General features: G+C 39.4%; 1 protein-coding gene across 7 annotated transcripts in view; it reads left to right on the top strand.

Annotated features, from left to right (window-relative positions):
- Positions 1–291: 291 nt before the first annotated feature.
- Positions 292–18,814, top strand: part of LOC147911906 (endogenous retroviral envelope protein HEMO-like) — a 45,978-nt gene continuing 27,455 nt past the window's right edge. Inside the window, exons 1-4 of one of the 7 annotated variants that reach the window (XM_087426843.1) lie at positions 1,077–4,256; positions 10,488–11,230; positions 13,112–13,289; positions 16,634–18,462. In XM_087426843.1, coding sequence (XP_087282969.1) covers positions 10,951–11,230; positions 13,112–13,289; positions 16,634–16,673 — 498 coding nt within the window. In that variant the 5' untranslated portion in view covers positions 1,077–4,256; positions 10,488–10,950 and the 3' untranslated portion in view covers positions 16,674–18,462. Of the gene's footprint in view, positions 4,257–10,487; positions 12,383–12,416; positions 18,463–18,814 lie in introns of those variants that run through there. The other 6 variants (XM_087426842.1, XR_015550475.1, XR_015550476.1 and 3 more) reach the window with 6 other exon arrangements.

The following is an 18,814-nucleotide window of genomic DNA, read 5'->3' as shown; positions in this document are numbered from 1 at the left end:
AAACTTTAGAGTTTTGCTAAATATATGATAAAAATTCAGTTGAGTAGATCATTTCCAAATAACATAAGTTATTAGACATTGATTGCTAAATGTACGTTTGTCTATGTTTGACTTTTCATTACAGGAAAACTAAAAGGTGTTTTGGGTCTATTGGTAAACATGTGTTTTATTAAAAGATTGTACAAAAAGTAACATATTTCTAGAAGTTATGAAGTGTTTATAAATTTTCCAAGCCAAAAGATACTAAGGTAAAAGAAAGTTTATAATTGTTTACTTAGTTTTTACTTACAAATTAAGGTTTTTAAAGGTTAAAATTCCTAATTAGTATATATGATTGAAGCTACTAAAAAAATTAAGAAAAACATGTGTACAAGGAAAGTTATAGGTTTGTGGAAGAGGAATTCTGAAAAAGGAGTTTTTGCATGGTCAAGTTGGCTAAGATTAAAATGAATTTAATTAAGTAAATGAGTGTTAATATCAGAAGTAAGCTGGTAGAAAGTTATAATTTGGTCTTATTTCTCTTAAAAGGATAATTTGCTTAAACTTGATAAAGAGGTTATAAAAGATTTTTCTTTACCTTTGAGTAAGTCTACCTAAAAAAAATAAAAACTGTTAAAATAATTTCCTGTGTTCAAAAGACTGAGGTCTCTCTATTAAGGCTTTTTGGACTGTTAATGTTATGTTTGCTTTGATTTTTATATTTTTGACAAGCTCCCCAAAATTCATATCTTAATTAAAGTCTTTCTTTTTTACTATTTTTCTTTGAGAATTTTCAAAGGGCCCTGAAACTTCTCAAAGAAATTTGCTCTCTTCCTATAAAGAAGAAGATACTAAACTTATTAGGTTTATTCAGTATGTTAAATTACATGGAAAGCATTGTCAGACAAGTGATGATAAGCCTGCTTAGGTGGTATTATGTGGGTAAATGTTATTGAGATATGTGTTTTAAAATTGTATATCATTACGGAAATTCTGATCTGTCCTGGTTATCAGTCATAATTCTAGTTATTATTATTTCAAAGTGTTGTATGTCACAAAATTAACCAAATTTCTTTGTGAATTGCCATTTTGAGGTCTTGTTTAGAGACATTTCTTTGCTCTAATGCTTTTGCAAAATATGTTTAAACTTCAGAAACATTCATAGAAATGACTCTGACATTTACACTGGAAGACAGGTTTCTGACAAACTTTCTGATCATAAAACTGAACTTGGTAAAAAAATTACAGAAATCTGATGGAGAGACTGATAAGTTCATGGAGCTGCTAACAAAAAGGTTGGGATCAAGAATGGATTACACAGGACTGAATGAACTGATAAGGATAATTATAATTTTTATGATTTTTCGTTTGAAGTATTGCTGAATTTTTAATGTTTTATTTTTTTCAGATGAGGAAAACATTTTTTCTTTTCTCCTGAGCTAGCTATGACTTATAGCAATTTGGTAAATGATACTTTTGTAATTAAAATTGAAATATTTATCTTTTTCTTTCTACCTGATCCCTCGAATTTGGAAACTCTTAGTGAGTATTGTTGTTTTCATGGCAACATAGTTATTTGCATAAGTTCAATAAGAATCTGTTCTCCTTATAACAGGACACAATTGGAAACACTGGTTATATTACCAAGGTTGTGACTGGAACATCATATTTGCGATACAACCATACAGCTTTTGAAGAATAAAGATTGGACTTTATGGAATACAGCCACGTGGAAATACTGCTCTGGTACCTTATGTTTCAAGCAGCACTTACCAGGATATGTAAAGAATGTCACTTATCTGGCAAGTATAAGGAACCTCGAAATATTTTGGGGGAACCTCGGAAGAGAGAAATTCACGCAAATCTGTAGGTATTACAGGCAAAATCTGATGACAAATTCCTTGGCTTGGCTTTGCTGGCCTCAAGAGGCCTTTGAAGTTCAATCTGAGATTCCTTATAAAAAGTTCCAGCAAAGCAGATTTAAAAGAGCCTATGTGATCAATTGCTATTCTTGCTGTAGTTATGTAAATAATTGGGCCAACTCTATTGGAACTAGACTTATTTTGCAAACTAGTTAGTTTTAATTTGGCTATCTTAATGAAAATGAGGGTGATTTTAGAGAGAAAAATTATATTTCAGTAAAAACTATAGTATACATTTGCAGATATTAGATCCTAGTTTTGTTAATTGTCTTTTGAGGTTTTTGTTTTATATCTATTTACTGGACTGGATCCTGATTTTTTCTAGTCTCCTAAAATATCTGGCTACAGATCGCCAAACTAATGTTTTTCACTTTTTTTCCATCATTTTCATTTGGAATCACTGAAAACTGAACCTGCCCTTTTTCCTGAAGCCTTACAAACTGAAGCTGATGGACTTGATATAAACTTGAGATGACCTGACGACACCATCAGAGACATTTTAACCTGCAAAAGATGCTTTGACGTTGACATCTAAAAATCTTCTTAACTGGCTGTCCTCTAACTCAGAAACTGCTTTACAACTTGCTCCAACAATTAACCTTGTTTTTCTTTTGTTTACATAGAAATGCTGCTATTAAATACTTGTTTGCTTGCTTCCACAATATAGGCGTAACCTTGAGAGCCCACCTGCATTACCACCTCCTAAAATGAACTTAATTGAACTGATCTATTTTCAGAACTAAGAAATGTGTTCAGTGAGATGAAACAATCTACCAACTCAGCTTCTGGACTATGGAACTTCTTTAAGTTTCAAAAGGACTGTGAAACTTTTAGTTTCAAAGGCGGGACTGTGGGAGATCAAGATTTGGCCACCCTGAAATATATCTCTTTACCTTGATTGTTTTCTCTGAGGGACATTTGACCTCTCCCACTAACTGCCTAAAGAAAATAATACCAAGTTTAATAACATGTATACATGGGAGAAACTCAGAAATGAGCAACTCGTCCCTCTGTCTAAGCTGCTTGCTTAGGTATTGCAGCTAAAGGCGAGGAGCATGTTGGGGGTGGGTAGTGTCCTGGGACTTCAGAGGGCAAGAGGACAATTCTTTTTGGGGTCATCTATAGATAATGTGGTCAGGGAGAGACAACCTCTATCCTACATTATCTTTATAGCCATCATGATAGAAGATCTGTTCCAGGAAGGAGCCACCATGTCAAATTCTTTAGGCAGTTAGTGGGAGAGGTCAAATGTCCCTCAGAGAAAACAATCAAGGTAAAGAGATATATTTCAGGGTGGCCAAATCTTGATCTCCCACAAAAAGAACATCCTTATCTCCAAAGACAGAGACACCAAGAAGACTTCTAACAAACAGGCCTTGCTAAGTTTCCCCCAGTTAACTACAATTATCTCTTATTCTTTAACCTATTATATTTCTTCATGACTATGTACTCTTCATCAAATCCAGCATAAAATACACATGCCTAACTGTTTCCTTGGGTCTTCATTTCCTTATAAAAGATCTTGTCATATAAAACTTATATTAAATGAATATGTATGCTTTTCACCTGTTAATCTATATTTGTCAGTTTAATTTTGAGACCCAGCAAGTGATCCTAAGTGGATGAGGAAAGTTTTTCCTCCCCTACAAGAGTTAGTGCTCAGTGATGGTGCTCAGGCTAAGCTACCCCAGGAGGCACCACTCTGGCATGTGGATTATTTTGAGCTGAAGACAATAAGGACTCAGAGAACTCAGGAAGAATATTTGAATTTCCCCTCCCAAACTGCCTAAAGAATTTAAAACAAAAGATCTGTGTCAGGAAGGAGTTATCATGATGGCTGTAAAGATAATGTAGGATAGAGGTTACAATAGGAAAGGCACCAAGCCCCTTTTATCAAAAACTCTATATCTCCCTGACCACATTATCTATAGATGACCCTGAGAAGAGTTGTCAGATAAACATTTGCATTTCTATCTCCATGTGAGTTGTCTTCTTGCCCTCTGAGGTCCCAGACCATTACCCACCCCCAACACCTTCCTAGCCTTTAGCTACAATACTTAAGTGGGTAGCTTAGACAGATGGTCGAGTTGCTTATTTCTGTGTTTCTCCAATGTATACATGTTATTAAACTTGGTATTATTTTCTTCTACTAACCTGTCTTGTTAATTATTTGGCCAGCCATAAGAACCTGAAGGAAAAGGGCAGAGGGAGATTCTCCCTCTCCCCCGACAGTTTTGGCACGCAACGTGGGGCCACACTGGCTGGCAAGTTGCCTTCTCTGGCTGGAAGAACTGCCTTCTCCTTGCACTACTGCAGATGATGAGCTATGGGAACGCCTGACGAAAGCTGGAAAAGGTGAGACTTCTTACCACGTCAGCCTCCCGGAATCTGTATCTGCAGAGGCCAGTGGAAGAAATTTTTCTCTTTCTAAATTTAGATTGGCAGGAGAAAATATTTGGGAAACTAGTTTCTTGTGCTTTTAGCGACTCTGGTAAATTTGGTAGAGTACTCTTGGTTTTGATCTTGATCCTTTTTCCTCCCAGAGATAGTCTCTGTTTTTCTCTTTTGTCTCTGTCTTTCATGTCGTGTGTCATAAGAAGGAAATACCATAGGGTAGGACACAGGCATAGGCCCTATAAGCCTGCTGTCTGGGCCTGCCTGACAAACTGGTGAGTTTGTGGGTCTCACCAGACTGGCGTCTATTTAGACAAACTTTGCTGTGAGTTAATATGCACATGAAGTGAAGGCCATTGCCAAGGGCATCTTGGAAGCCAAAAAGGCTGCAAATTTGGTGGGCATGGGTCGAGCATTTAAGAGCCATTAGGGCACTCCCCACTTTCAGAAGACTCCCTTGACAGGATAAGTTGGGTCACGGAACAGGGTAGATGACACAAGTCCCCGCCAACTGCAAGAAAATGTCCGTGCAAGGACGAGGTTCTCTGTAAAGCACACAGTCCCCAACCCTGAGCCCCCCACCCCCAGGTACTATTCTGGCTCAAAGAGACCTAAGGCATGGCTAAAGCTGTCATTGTGCACATAAGAAAAAAACCAGATGAGGTTTTTCCTTCTGTCTTGTTCTGTGTCCTGAGAACTTGGCTTTGTGACCAGTGAGAATATTCTCCTTGGTCTCCACCATATGGAAGGTGCATTTACCAGGGAGCCCCTTGGTGGCCAGTTGAGTAGCCTGGGGTTCCAAATTGTCTTTTTGTCCGGCTGTGCCAACCTCTCAGGGGAGTTTGTCATAAAGGGCCCAGTCCATAAGGGCTTTTGTCATCTTAACCTTTGTTGCTTGTTAGTGCTGGAAAAATCCCATTCCAGTATCGCCTGTCTGGTGTCACAGATTAGCGGGTCTGTGACTGGAGGCGTCCCACACTATTGTGGGAAACCGGAGACACCGTTTTCACTACACCATCCTTACCGCCTGTGCAACGAAGGTCTTTACTTTCTCTGAATATCTTTGGGAGTGAATTCTGTGGATCATGGGGGCTACATCATCGGCACCCTCACCAGAAACGCCTCTTGCATCCATGGTAAAGATTTATCCTAAGAGTGGAAAGTTACCTCCGGGTCTTTCCTTATAAAAGCTTATTGGATTGAGTCACTATTGGAATAAATATACAAATGAAGATCCTACTCTTCAATGGCCAGATGATGGATCCTTTGAATTGGAAAAACTTCTATATTTGAAAAATATTTTAGAGAGCTCTCATCCCAAGCAGCTGCCTTATTGATATTTATGGGAAGATCAAATTGAAAAGAAAACCCAGAAAAATATAACGGCTAGGCTTAGGGAATATCTTAACAAAATGAAAGAACAAAAGTCGGAGTTAGAACAAAGATTGAAAAGCAAATTTACTGAAAATTCCCTTTCTCCTCCCTCCTACACTCCCTTATATCCCCAACTCTCTGTCCCTGACTCCTCAGAAGATCTTTTGGATCTCTGGGCCCCTTGTCCAAACCCTCCTCCTCAAGACTTAGCTCCTCAGCCTCCTCCTCAGCCTGTTTCCTTAGGTCTCAGAACTCCAACATCTCCGAAGGGCATTCCGCTGCCTGTTTTAACTTCTCTCACTGTTGAAGACTTACAGGGGGCGCTTAAGCCTGACCTCCAGGATAGGGGCATACAGATTACTTCTGTAAATGCTGAAAACCAAGAAGTAAATTTAGTAGAAACACCCAGGAAGGGCAAGAAGTTTCATTTTGCTGTGTCTTACAACTCCTCCTACTTTCCAGGGCTCTGTAATCAGGCTCTGTCAGCTTCAGACATTCCTATGCAGTGTCCTTTGCGGATGTATCCTGGACCTCCACTGCAGAGAATTCATGTCCCCTGGACAGCAGCTGATCTATTAAATTATAATACTCTCCTGCCTCCATTGTCAGAAGACCCTACTAAATTTAGAGAGGAATTAGAAAGATTAGTGGCTATTCATAACCCCACCCACAGAGACCTTGACTGGCTGCTAAGGGGCATTCTTCCAGCCCATGACTACGCTGTAGTTATCAGACAGGCCAGACGACCCCCTGGAGAAAACCCCCCTCAAAGAGGAAATAGATGGCCAGACCCTCTCCCAGGCCATCCTGCAGATGACCAGGAAGTGGCACAGCTAAAGGCTGATATTCAAGGTTTAATAGGAGCGATTCTAGAGGCATTTCCTCCTAAAGTTAATTCGTCAAAAATTGAATTATGCACTCAGAATGAGGGGGAACATCCTAAAGCTTTTGTTGAAAGGTTTATTCAGACTTTCCAAAGACACACTGCTTTGAATCCGGAAGCCCCAGAGCATAGGAATCTCCTAATTTCTGCTTTAGTTGGAAATTTTCTCCCTGATATAAAGAAACAAATTCAAAACAGTGTGGTTGGTTGGGCAGGGCAACCATTAAGTGTAATAATGGAGGCTGCTACACAATTCTTTGAAAATCGTCAGCAAGAAAGCAAAAGGAAAAGAGAAATAAGACAACCCTTCTTGCTTTGCAAATTGAATCTTTTGGAAAGCAAAAATTCAAACCTGAAAGTAAACTAAAGCCCACTCAAGGTCTCCCTATCTGCCTTCGGATGACAATTGTAGGTATTGCAAGAAACCAGGTCATTGGAAAAGGGCATGTCTCGCTCTTAAGAGAAGGGAAAGTTTAAAAAATGTTCCCGCTTGGCCCCAGCACCCCCAAAAGGCACATTTTTCTCCACCTGAGGGGCACTTCTCCCTCAAATGATGGGGTCAGTCGATCCTCAGTCACACCCCTGAGCCTACAGTTAAACTTAAAATAGAGGATCAGGAACTGGATTTCCTAATTGACATTGGTGCGACATTCGTTCGAAGGATATATCTCTACCTGTTACCTCTGATTCTATTCAAGCTGTTGGAGTCTCTGGACAGCCTATTTCACTGCCCATATCTAAGCCCACTCCAATATCTTTAGGCCCCCTTAACACACATCATGCCTTTTTAGTCTCTGACTGTTCACCAGCAAACCTCTTTGGCAGAGATTTGTTATGTAAATTCAATGCCACTGTAAATTGTAGTGAAAAAGGTGTTTTTATCTCCTTGCCTTCTGACCAAGCCCCAATCTCCTACTTTCCATGATGGAAACTCGTCCTGATTTAAATCTTTCTGGGGAGGATGAGTCTTTAAAAAATGTCTCAATCAGTCTCTGGGCTACACATGCAAATGAGGTAGGATTGTTGCTTAGTGCTCAACCCATGCACGTTTCTTTGAAAAAAAATAAACCATTCCATCAGTAGCCCAATACCCGCTCTCCAGAGATGCCGAGCGACGAATTGAACACATAATAGTCACCCTGTTGCAACAGGGTGTACTAGTTTTTACTTCCTCGCCCTGTAACACTCCAATCTTGCCAGTAAAAAAGGAAGGCAAATTTGACTCAGACGGGAACCAAATCTACAGATTTGTACAAGACCTCAGAGCCATAAACTCGTTTGTAATTTCTCAGCATCCTGTGTTCCCTAATCCAGCTGTCATCCTTACCTCAATACCTGCTGATGCAGTCTGGTTTACAGTAGTTGACCTCTGCTCAGCTTTCTTTTCAATCCCATTGCACCCTGACTCACAATTTCTTTTTGCATTTACATTTAAGGGAAGACAATTAACATGGACTCGAATACCTCAAGGATATTGTGAGCCCCCCTCAATATTTTCCCAGGTCCTTAAAGCTGACTTGGATTCTGTAGTCTTTACTCAAGGCTCCACTCTTATTCAATATGTTGATGACCTTTTACTCTGTAATCCAACTAAGCAGGGGGCTCTTACAGATTGTTTCATTCTCCTGAAAGCCCTAGCTAAACGAGGCCATAAAGCCACCAGATCTAAACTTCAGTGGGTGCAAATGACTGTTACCTACTTAGGGCATGAGATATCTCAAGGCATTCAAAAGCTAACCCCCAAACGCCTTGAGTCAATTTTATCCATCCCTCTCCCCAAAATAAAGAAACAGCTACGTAAATTTCTAGGAGCTGCTGGTTACTGCCGCCAATGGATTCCTAATTTTGCAGCCCTTGCTAAACCTCTGTATTCTCTTCTCCCAGATATCGTCCCAGAGCCTATTTCCTGGCCCTCAGAGGCATTAATCTCCTTTGAGACTTTAAAAATAGCTTTGTCCACGCCTCCGGCTCTTGGCTTACCTAATTTTGACAAGCCTTTTCATCTATACTATCATGAAAATAATGGAATTGCTGCAGGCATTCTAGGGCAATCTTTTGCCTCTCAAATACGTCCTATAGCATATTTCTCATGCCAACTAGACCCTGTGGCATCAGGCATGCCCCCATGCTTACGTGCAGTGGCAGCAGCTGGCACCCTGATTGATAAAGCCAGTACTCTTACATTAGGCTCTCCCATTCACCTCTATGTCCCACATTCTGTGTCAGCTATTTTGCAAGTTCATAGGACACAACACCTCTCTACATGGCGACATTCCACCTATGAACAGGCTCTTTTAACTAACCCTTCCATCATCTTACATTGTTGCAACACTTTAAATCCAGCTACTTTACTGCCCCTTCCTGATGATAGAAAGCCCCACTCCATTCCACATGATTGCCTTGCAACTATAGAAATGGTCTCGAAGCCACGAGAGGATCTCTCAGACATCCCTTTAGACAATCCAGACTTACTTCTGTTTTGTGACGGCTCCTGTAAACGAAATTCCCGGGGAAGCATAATAACTGGTTATGCCATAGTTTCCCCACATGAAACTCTTGAATATTATTTTTTGCCCACCATAAAATCAGCCCAAGATGCTGAACTCATAGCTCTTACTAGGGCCTGCACATTAGCAAAAGGAAAAACTGCCACTATTTACACAGACTCCAAATATGCTTTTGGAGTCTGCCACGCTGTTGGCACAATTTGGAAATCTCGTTGATTCTTAACTTCTGCAGGAACTCCTATTGCTAATGGACACTTAATTGCAGCCTTATTACAAGCTATTCACCTTCCTTCTAAAATTGCCATTGTTCATTGTTCAGCCCATACTAAGGAGACTGATATCATATCTTTAGGGAATGACAGAGCTGACAGAGCTGCTAAACATGCAGCTCACTACGGACCCCCTTATCCGTTTTCCACCCAATTTTTAAACCTGCCTTTATCACTGACTGATGTTATTAACTATCAGGCAAATGCCCCACAATCTGAAAAAGACAATTGGGTACAAAAGGGTGCCAAACAATTATCAGATGGATTATACATTGGGCCAAATGGACTTCCAGTAGCTCCCTTTCTTTTGACTTTTTTGCTTGCACTTATCTCCCACCAAATGGGACATATGTGCAAACGGGGGATAGTTAAGTAACTAAAAGACAATTGGTTTTGCCCTGGCATCCATAAAATTTCTGACCAAATTACCTCCCAGTGCATAACTTGCAAATCTTACCAAGTTTCTGGGAGAAATCGGTGTGCTCCAGGAAGTCCACCTAGGCCCACGCCGCCCTTTGCGGCACTCCAAATGGATTTTATAGACTTGCCCTCAGCTTTAGGTTACTCTCAGTGTTTGGTTATTGTCTTCATGTTTAATGGATGGACTGAATGTTATCCAACCAGACATGCAGATGCCACAACAGTGGTAAAGAAATTAATAACTGAAGTTATTCCTTGCTTTGGCCTTCCTTTATGGATTGAATCAGACCAAGGAACTCATTTTACAGCAGAGATAAACCACTTGCTTGCAAAAACTCTGGGGTACTCATTAAAATTTCATACCGCATATCACCCTCAGTCATCAGGACAAGTGGAACGTAAAAGTCTAGATATAAAAAGAACTCTAGGAAAAGTCTGTCAAGAAACTGGACTTAAATGGCCAGAAGCTCTGCCCTTGGCCCTTATGAAGATTCAAAATGCTCCAAATAGAAGACATGGATTGACTCCTTTTGAAATAGTTTTTGGATGTCCGATGCCTACTGGCATCTCTAAACCTTCAATTCCTGGATTAAGTGAATATTATGGGAACTTAAGTGAACAATTTGATGCTATGACTAGTTATATACAAAATTAACTAGTATACTTGAAGCATATCATCAATAGGTAAAAGAGGCATGGCCCCCACCTTCTGACAAGCCTTGCCATCCCTTTCGACCAGGATACCGGGTATGCATCAAGGTCTTTAGAAGAAAACATGCACTGTCACATCGCTGAGAAGGACCTTATGAAGTCTTGCTGACGACCTTCACTGCCATCAAAATACAGGAAAAATCTTCCTGGATCCTTGCAAGCCACGCCAAAATAGACCCAGAACATCGCTCTCAGGACAACTGGGAGATAATCCCCACAGGTGACCTTAAACTAAGGATTTCGAAGTCCAAAACCCAGGCCCCAGAAGCAGCCGACATCACGAAGAAGACAGGTTTTCTCAAGATCACGGATCAAGAAAACCTACTTTGACGCATTTTCTCCCCCTTGCTTTAAAACTCCCTATACATATACACACTCACACGCACACACAAACTATTAGTGGATATATATATATTTTTTTTAATCATTTATTAGAAAGCTAACTGGTGAGTGCTGGTCTCTGTCTCTCTTCCCCTCTCTAAGTCTCCGCTATGGGCTCTTCTCCAATCTGTGTCTTGCTTTTACTAACCCTCTCCTCTTCAACAAGTCGGGCACAGACCAAACACCACCTTATGCCTGTTTACCAAGCCCTAGACATGCTAACTAATCAATCTGACTGTTGGTTATGTCAACAGCTAGATAGCGCAAAAGAACCTGATCTAGTCTTTTTTCCTGCTGATGTGAACACCTGGTGGACTAAGTATGGAAAATGGATGAATGACAGAGTATGGTATCCACAACAAGGGAAACTTCACTCTGCTTCTTCTCCTGGTGAGTCACTTGGGCCCCAGAAAGACTCCTTAGAAGATCAAGGACTGTCCCTTGCCCAAGTACAAGCAATAAGTGAAAGTTTTTCCCTCTGCATTGAAAGTAAACATGGTGCTGGACCTTTCCTGGGTGACATACTGAGACAATATTGCAGTCAAACTCTGTGGTTTGATTCCGCAGGTGGCATCTTTAGAACTCTCAAGGGAAGTGTAAGTGACTCTATCACTACTCGCTCTGGCACTAACATTTGCCAAATCACCAAGTGCTCTGGATGGCTTATGAGCCACCCGTGTACAACTTGGGGTATCGCAGCTATCTGCATTGATAAGCTGCCCAATACCACAGACTATATATGGGTGGATCAAAAATCTGGACTCACCTGGTCAGGTGACAAGACCAGGCTTTATAGCTGCCAAAATCAGACTGATGGCCTAATGTACCAGCTATTCCACAATCTGTTCTGTTCTCGCAGACTGACAGGAGCTCATGGGAAATGGAGATGTTTAGGTAGTAACAGTGCAAGTGGCAAAGATCATGAGATAGTCCAGATCCTGGGAACTACAGACTCAATTCTAACCTTGTCTGTAAACTACACTGGTCTTTTCATTTTATGTGGCAACAAAGTATATAAAGGATTCCGACCTAATTGGTCAGGTCAATGTGGACTTGGATACCTGGCTCCTTCTGTCACCAAACACTCCAGCTTAAATGCCAGCCAAATTACAAACTTGGGTTTGTTTGTGTGGGAGATCAAGATTTGGCCACCCTGAAATATATCTTTTTACCTTGATTGTTTTCTCTGAGGGACATTTGACCTCCCCCACTAACTGCCTAAAGAATTTGACATGGTGGCTCCTTCCTGGAACAGATCTTCTATCATGATGGCTATACAGATAATGTAGGATAGAGGTTACAATAGCAAAGCCACCAAGCCTCTTTTATCAAAAAACTCTGTCTCTCCCTGACCACATTATCTATAGATGACCCCAAAAAGAATTGTCCTCCTGCCCTCTGAAGTCCCAGGTCACTACCCACCCCCAACATGCTCCTCGCCTTTAGCTGCAATACTTAAGCAAGCAGCTTAGACAGAGGGACAAGTTGCTCATTTCTGAGTTTCTCCCATGTATACATGTTATTAAACTTGGTATTATTTTCTCCTGCTAACCTGTCTTGTTGATTATTTGGCCAGCCATAAGAACCTTAAGGAAAAGGGGAGAGGGAGATTCTCCTTCTCTCCCGACATCAGAAAGCACTAGTCGAAATGAGAAAGGGAGGGGGGCACAAAACTAGGCTTTAAGTCCAGCAACTTCGGTGTCCAAAAGATAACAGAGAAATAGAATTTAACAAAACCTTATAATATAAAAATGTTGCAGGAGTGGAGTAAATAGGAGGAGGAAGGAGGAAAGAGAGAGGAGGGTGGTGATGGTGCTCAGGGCAAGCTACCCCAGGAGGCACCACTCTGCGAGCTGAAGACAATAAGGACTCAGAGAACTCAGGAAGAATATTTGAGTTTCCCCTAGCAAACTACCTAAAGAATTTAAAACAAAAGACCTGTTTCAGGAAGGAGTTATTATCATGATGGTTGTAAAGATAATGCAGGATAGAGGTTACAATAGGAAAGGCACCAAGCCTCTTTTATCAAAAACTCTGTCTCTCCCTGACCACCTTATCTATAGATGACCCTGAAAAGAATTGTCTTCCTGGCCTCTGAAGTCCCAACCACTACCCACCCCCAACACGCTCCTCGCCTTTAGCTGCAATGCTTAAGCAAGCAGCTTAGACAGAAGGACGAGTTGCTCATTTCTGAGTTTCACCCATGTATACATGTTATTAAACTTGGTATTATTTTCTCCTGCTAACCTGTCTTGTTGATTATTTGGCCAGCCATAAGAACCTTAAGGAAAAGGGCAGAGGGAGATTCTCCCTCTCCCCCAACAGTTTTGGCACCCAACGTGGGGCCACACTGGCTGGCAAGTTGCCTTCTCTGGCTGGAAGAACTGCCTTCTCCTTGGGCTTCTGCAGATGATGAGATACGGGGACGCCTGACGAAAGCCGGCAAAAGGTAAGAGTTCTTACCACGTCAGCCTCCCGGAATCTCTATCTGTGGAGTCCGGTGGAAGGAAGTGGTGAGAATTTTTTTCTCTTTCTAAATTTAGACTGGCAGGAGAAAATATTTGGGAAACTAGTTTCTTGTGCTTTTAGTGACTCTGGTCAATTTGGTAGAGTTCTCTTGGTTTTGATATTGAGCCCTTTTCCTCCCAGATAGTCTCTGTCTTGTTCTGTGTCCTGACAAAACTTAGCTTTGTGACCAGTGAGAATATTCTCCTTGGTCTCCACCATACGGAAGGTGCATTTACCAGGGTGCCCCTTGGTGGCCAGTCAAGTAGACTGGGGTTCTGAACTGTCTCTTTATCCGGCTGTGCCAAGCTCTCAGGAGAGTTTGTCATAGAGGGCCCAGTCCATAAGGGCTTTTGTCGTCTTAACCTTCATTGCTTGTTAGTTCTGGAAAAATCCCATTCCAGTATCGCCTGCATGGTGTCACAGATTAGCGGGTCTGTGACTGGAGGCGTCCCACACTATTGTGGGAGACCGGAGACACCATTTTCACTACACCATCCTTACCGCCTGTGCAACAAAGGTCTTTACTTTCTCTGAATATCTTTGGGAGTGAATTCTGTGGATCATGGGGGCTACATCATCTGCGCCCTCACCACGGACGCCTCTTGCGTCCACGGTAAAGATTTACTCTAAGCATAGAAAGTTACCTCTGGGTCTTTCCTTAAAAAGGCTTATTGGATCGAGTCACTATTGGAATAAATATACAAATGAAGGTCCTACTCGTCAATGGCCAGACAACGGATCCTTTGAATTGGCAAAACTTCTAAATTGGGGGAAAAAAATGTTTTGAGAGCTACCACATAATTATTTATTTGGTACCTAAGAAAAGGACAGAAAAAGGAAAGGAAAAATTTGACTAGCCTTAAACCCTTGACTCAGATTACAATTCAATTGAGAACTTGTAAAAGTGTAAGTGTTGATAAGATTATAAAGGTTGGAATGTTTGAGCTAATTTTATATAAAGAGGTTACATCAACTTTGCCTGAGTATGTTTTAAAATGGCTGACTGGGAATGCTTTCCTTGTCCAAAATTAGAAGACCAAGACCTATTGATTAAAATCTTAATGATAACTATGTTTAAAGGTATAAGAAGTGATGAAATCTACATGAAATTTTGTAGAAAAAAAACTGATGTTATTTCTATTACAGAACTTGTTAAGAAAAATAGTAATTTAAATGATGACTAATTTTATCTGAAGTCTTATGAAGTCTTGTAGTCATTCTAAATAATTATTGGGAATACGTAACTAAATAGTTGTGAAAAAGATGAATGTTGGATGAACTTTAAACAATAATTATGTGTTATGGTGGTTACAGCTTCCAAACTCTTTTTGGTAACTTAAAACTTTAGAGTTTTGCTAAATTTTATGATAAAAATTCAATTGAGTATCTAGATCATTTCCAAATAACATAAGATGTTAGACATTGATTGCTAAATGTATGTTTGTCTACTTTTGGCTTTTCATTATCGGAAAACTAAAAGGTGTTTTGGGTCTATTGATAAACATGTGCTTTATTAAAAGATTGTATTATAAAGTAACATGTTTCCAGAAATTATGAAGTGTTTATAAATTTTCCAAGCCACAAGATACTAATGTAAAAGAACGTTTATAATTGTTTACTTAGTTTTTACTTACAAACTAAGGTTTCTAAAGGTTAAAATTTCTAATTAGTATATGTGATTGAAGCTACTAAAAATTTAGAAAAATATATCTGGGTACAGGGAAAATAAAATATATAAAAAAGATACAAATAATGAAAATATTTTGTTTGATTGATTAAGAAAGATAAATTTGTCCTCAAGTACTAGGAGGGAAAAGGAAGACATGGGACAAATTCTGAATGTAAAAAGGAAGTTAAAGAAAGTTTGTGGAAGAGGAATTCTGGAAAAGGAGTTTTTCATGGTCAACTTGGCTAAGATTGAAATGAATTTATTTAAGTAAATGTGTTTTAATATCAGAAGTAAGCTGGTGCAAAATTAAAATTTGGTCTTCCGTCTCTTTAAAGGATAATTTTCTTGAACCTCGTAAAGAGGTTATAAAAGATTTTTCTCTACCTCCGGATAAGTCTACCTAAAAGACCAGAAAAAAAAAAAAACTGTTAAAATAATTTCCTGTGTTCAAAAGACTGAGGTCTCTCTATTAAGGCTTTTTGGACTGTTAATGCTCTGCTTGCTTTAAATTTTTATATTTTTGACAAGCTCCCCAAAATTCATACCTTAAATAAAGTCTTTTTTTTACTTTTTTTTTTCTTTGAGAATTTTCAAAGGGCCCTGGAACTTCTCAAAGAAATCTGCTCTCTTCCTATAAGGAGAAAGATACTAAACTTATTAGGCTTATTCAGTATGTTAAATTACATGGAAAGCATTGTCAGACAAGTGATGATAAGCCTGCTTACGTGAAAATTGTATAACATTACTGAAATTCTGATGTGTCCTGGTTATCAGTCATAATTCTGGTTATTATTATTTTAAAGTGTTGTATGTCACAAAATTAACCAAATTTCTTTGTCAATTGCCATTTTGAGGTCTTGTTTACAGACTTATTTCTTGGCTCTAATGCTTTTGCAAAATATGTTTCAACTTCAAAAATATTCATAGAAAGGACTCTGACATTTACACTGGAACACAGGTTTCTGACAAACTTTCTGATCATAAAAGTGAACTTGGTAAAAAGAATTACAGAAATCCGATGGAGAAACTGATAACTTCATGAAGCTGCTAACAAAAAGTGGGATCAAGAATGGATTATACAGGGGCCGGCTCCGTGGCTTAGCGGTTAAGTGTGCGCGCTCTGATGCTGGCGGCCCGGGTTCGGATCCCGGGCACGCCCCAAGGCACCACTTCTCCGTCCAACGCGAGGCCGAGTCCCATGTACAGCAACTAGAAGGATGTGAACCTATGACATACAACTATCTACTGGGGCTTTGGGGGGAAAAAAATGAATAAATAAAATCTTTAAAAAAAAAAAAAAGAATGGATTATACAGGACTGAATGAACTGATAAGGATGATTATAATTGTTATGATTTTTCATTTGAAGTATTGCTGAATTTTTAATGTTTTCTTTTTTCAGATTTAAGGAAAACTTTTTCTCTTTTCTCCTGAGCTAGCTAGGACTTATAACAATTTGGTAAATGATACTTTTGTAAGTAAAATTAAAATATTTATCTTTTTCTCTCTACCTCATCCCTCCAGGATTTGGAAACTCTTAGTGAGTGAGTATTGTTGTTTTCATGGCAATATAGTTATTTGCATAAGTTCAATAAGAATCTGTTCTCCTTATAACAGGACACAATTGGAAACACTGGTTATATTACCAAGGGTGTGACTGGAACATCATATTTGCGATATAACTGTACAGCTTTTGAGGAATGAAGATTGGACTTTATGGAATAAAGCCACATGGAAATATTGGCCTGGTACCTTATGTTCCAAGCAGCACTTACCAGGATAAGTAAAGAATGTCACTTATATGGCAGGTACAGGGAACCTCGAAATATTTTGGGGGAACCTCAGAAGAGGAGTTCACCCAAATCTGTAGGTATTACAGGCAAAGTCTGATGACAAAATCTTTGGCTTAGCTTTCCTGGCCTTGAGAGGCCTTTGAATTTCACTGTGAGATTGCTTATAAAAAGTTCCAGCAAAGCAGATTTAAAAGCGCGTATGTGATCAATTGCTATTCTTGCTGTACTTATGTAAATAATTTGGCCAACTCTATTAGAACTAGATTTATTTTGCAAACTAGTTAGTTTTAATTTGGCTATCTTAATAAAAATGAGGGTGATTTTATAGAGAAAAATTATATTTCAGTAAAAACTATAGTATACATTTGTGGATATTAGATCCTAGTATTGTTGTCTTGTGAGGTTTTTGTTTTATATCTGTTGACTGGACTTGACCCTGATTTCTTCTAGTCTCGTAAAATATCTGGCTACAGATCTCCAAACCAATGTTTTTCATTTTTTTCCATCATTTTCATTTGGAATCACTGAGAACTAAACCTGCCCTTTATTCTGAAGCCTTACAAACTGAAGCCGATGGACTTGATATAAACTGGAGAGATTACCTGATGACATCATCAGGGACATTTAAACTGCAAAAGATGCTTTGAGGCTGACATCTAAAAATCTTCTTAACTGGCTGTCCTCTAAACTCAGAAACTGGTTTACAACTTGCTCCAACCATTAACTTTATTTTTCTTTTGTTTACATAGAAATGCTTCTATTAAATATTTGATTGCTTGCTTCCACAATATAGGCATAACCTTGAGATTCCATCTGCATCACCACCTTCTAAATTGAACTTAATTGAACTGATCTAGTATCAGGAGTAAGAAATATGTTCAGTCATATGAAACATCTACCAACTCAGCTTCTGGACTATGAAACTTCTTTAAGTTTCAAAAGTATTGTGAAACTTCTAGGGAAGTTTCAGAGGAGGGAACTGATGGTGCTCAGGGCAAGCTACCCCAGGAGGTACCACTCTGCAAGCTTAAGACAATAAGGACTCAGAGAACTCAGGAAGAATATTTGAGTTTCCCCTCCCAAACTGCCTAAAGAATTTAAAACAAAAGATCTGTTTAAGGAAGGAGTTATTATCATGATGGTTGTAAAGATAATGCAGGATAGAGGTTACAATAGGAAAGGCACCAAGCCTCTTTTATCAAAAACTCTGTCTCTCCCTGACCACCTTATCTATAGATGACCCTGAAAAGAATTGTCTTCCTGGCCTCTGAAGTCCCAGACCACTACCCACCCCCAACACGCTCCTCGCCTTTAGCTGCAATACTTAAGCAAGCAGCTTAGACAGAGGGACGAGTTGCTCATTTCTGAGTTTCTCCCATGTATACATGTTATTAAATTTGATATTATTTTCTCTTGCTAACCTGTCTTGTTGATTATTTGGCCAGCCATAAGAACCTTAAGGAAAAGGGCAGAGGGAGATTCTCCTTCTCCCCCGACAGTGGTAAAGGAGTAAAACTCCAAGCAAGCCTAATATAATAGTACCTGATTTGCAAAATAATGTAACATGCATTGTCACCTACTATTTCTCTCATTTTAATTTGATGGTGGTGAATAAAAGAAACTTATAGTGGCTACTTCAAGGCCTCTCCATGACTTCTGGATTAAAATAATCATTTTCCTTTTAGTCTGATCCCTTTTGATATATATGCAGTCAAATACAAGTTTCCAATTCTCTTTCTGGATCTTTGCAATGCATGAAGTGAGCCTTCTAACTCCGCAGACTCTGCTACTTTTCTTGAGTGATGTTATAAATCCTGTGAATATTTGCTGGGTTGAAACCAAAAACATGTTCAATTGCAGAACTTGGAAATTTTCATTTCCACAAACCTTCTCACCCAAATCACTGAGACTGGCAAAATGCCATTGATGATTAAACAGCTAGTAACTATGGGGGATTAGAATTTTTGAACTCACAATATGTCTCAGCCTGAATGACATTTTGACC

Source organism: Ceratotherium simum, chromosome X (genome assembly GCF_057802395.1).
Source record: "Ceratotherium simum simum isolate JZ-2026a chromosome X, ASM5780239v1, whole genome shotgun sequence".
Classification (NCBI taxonomy): Eukaryota; Metazoa; Chordata; class Mammalia; order Perissodactyla; family Rhinocerotidae; genus Ceratotherium; species Ceratotherium simum.
The sequence above is the reverse complement of the archived record's forward strand: the minus strand, read 5'-3'. Positions and strand labels throughout refer to the sequence as shown.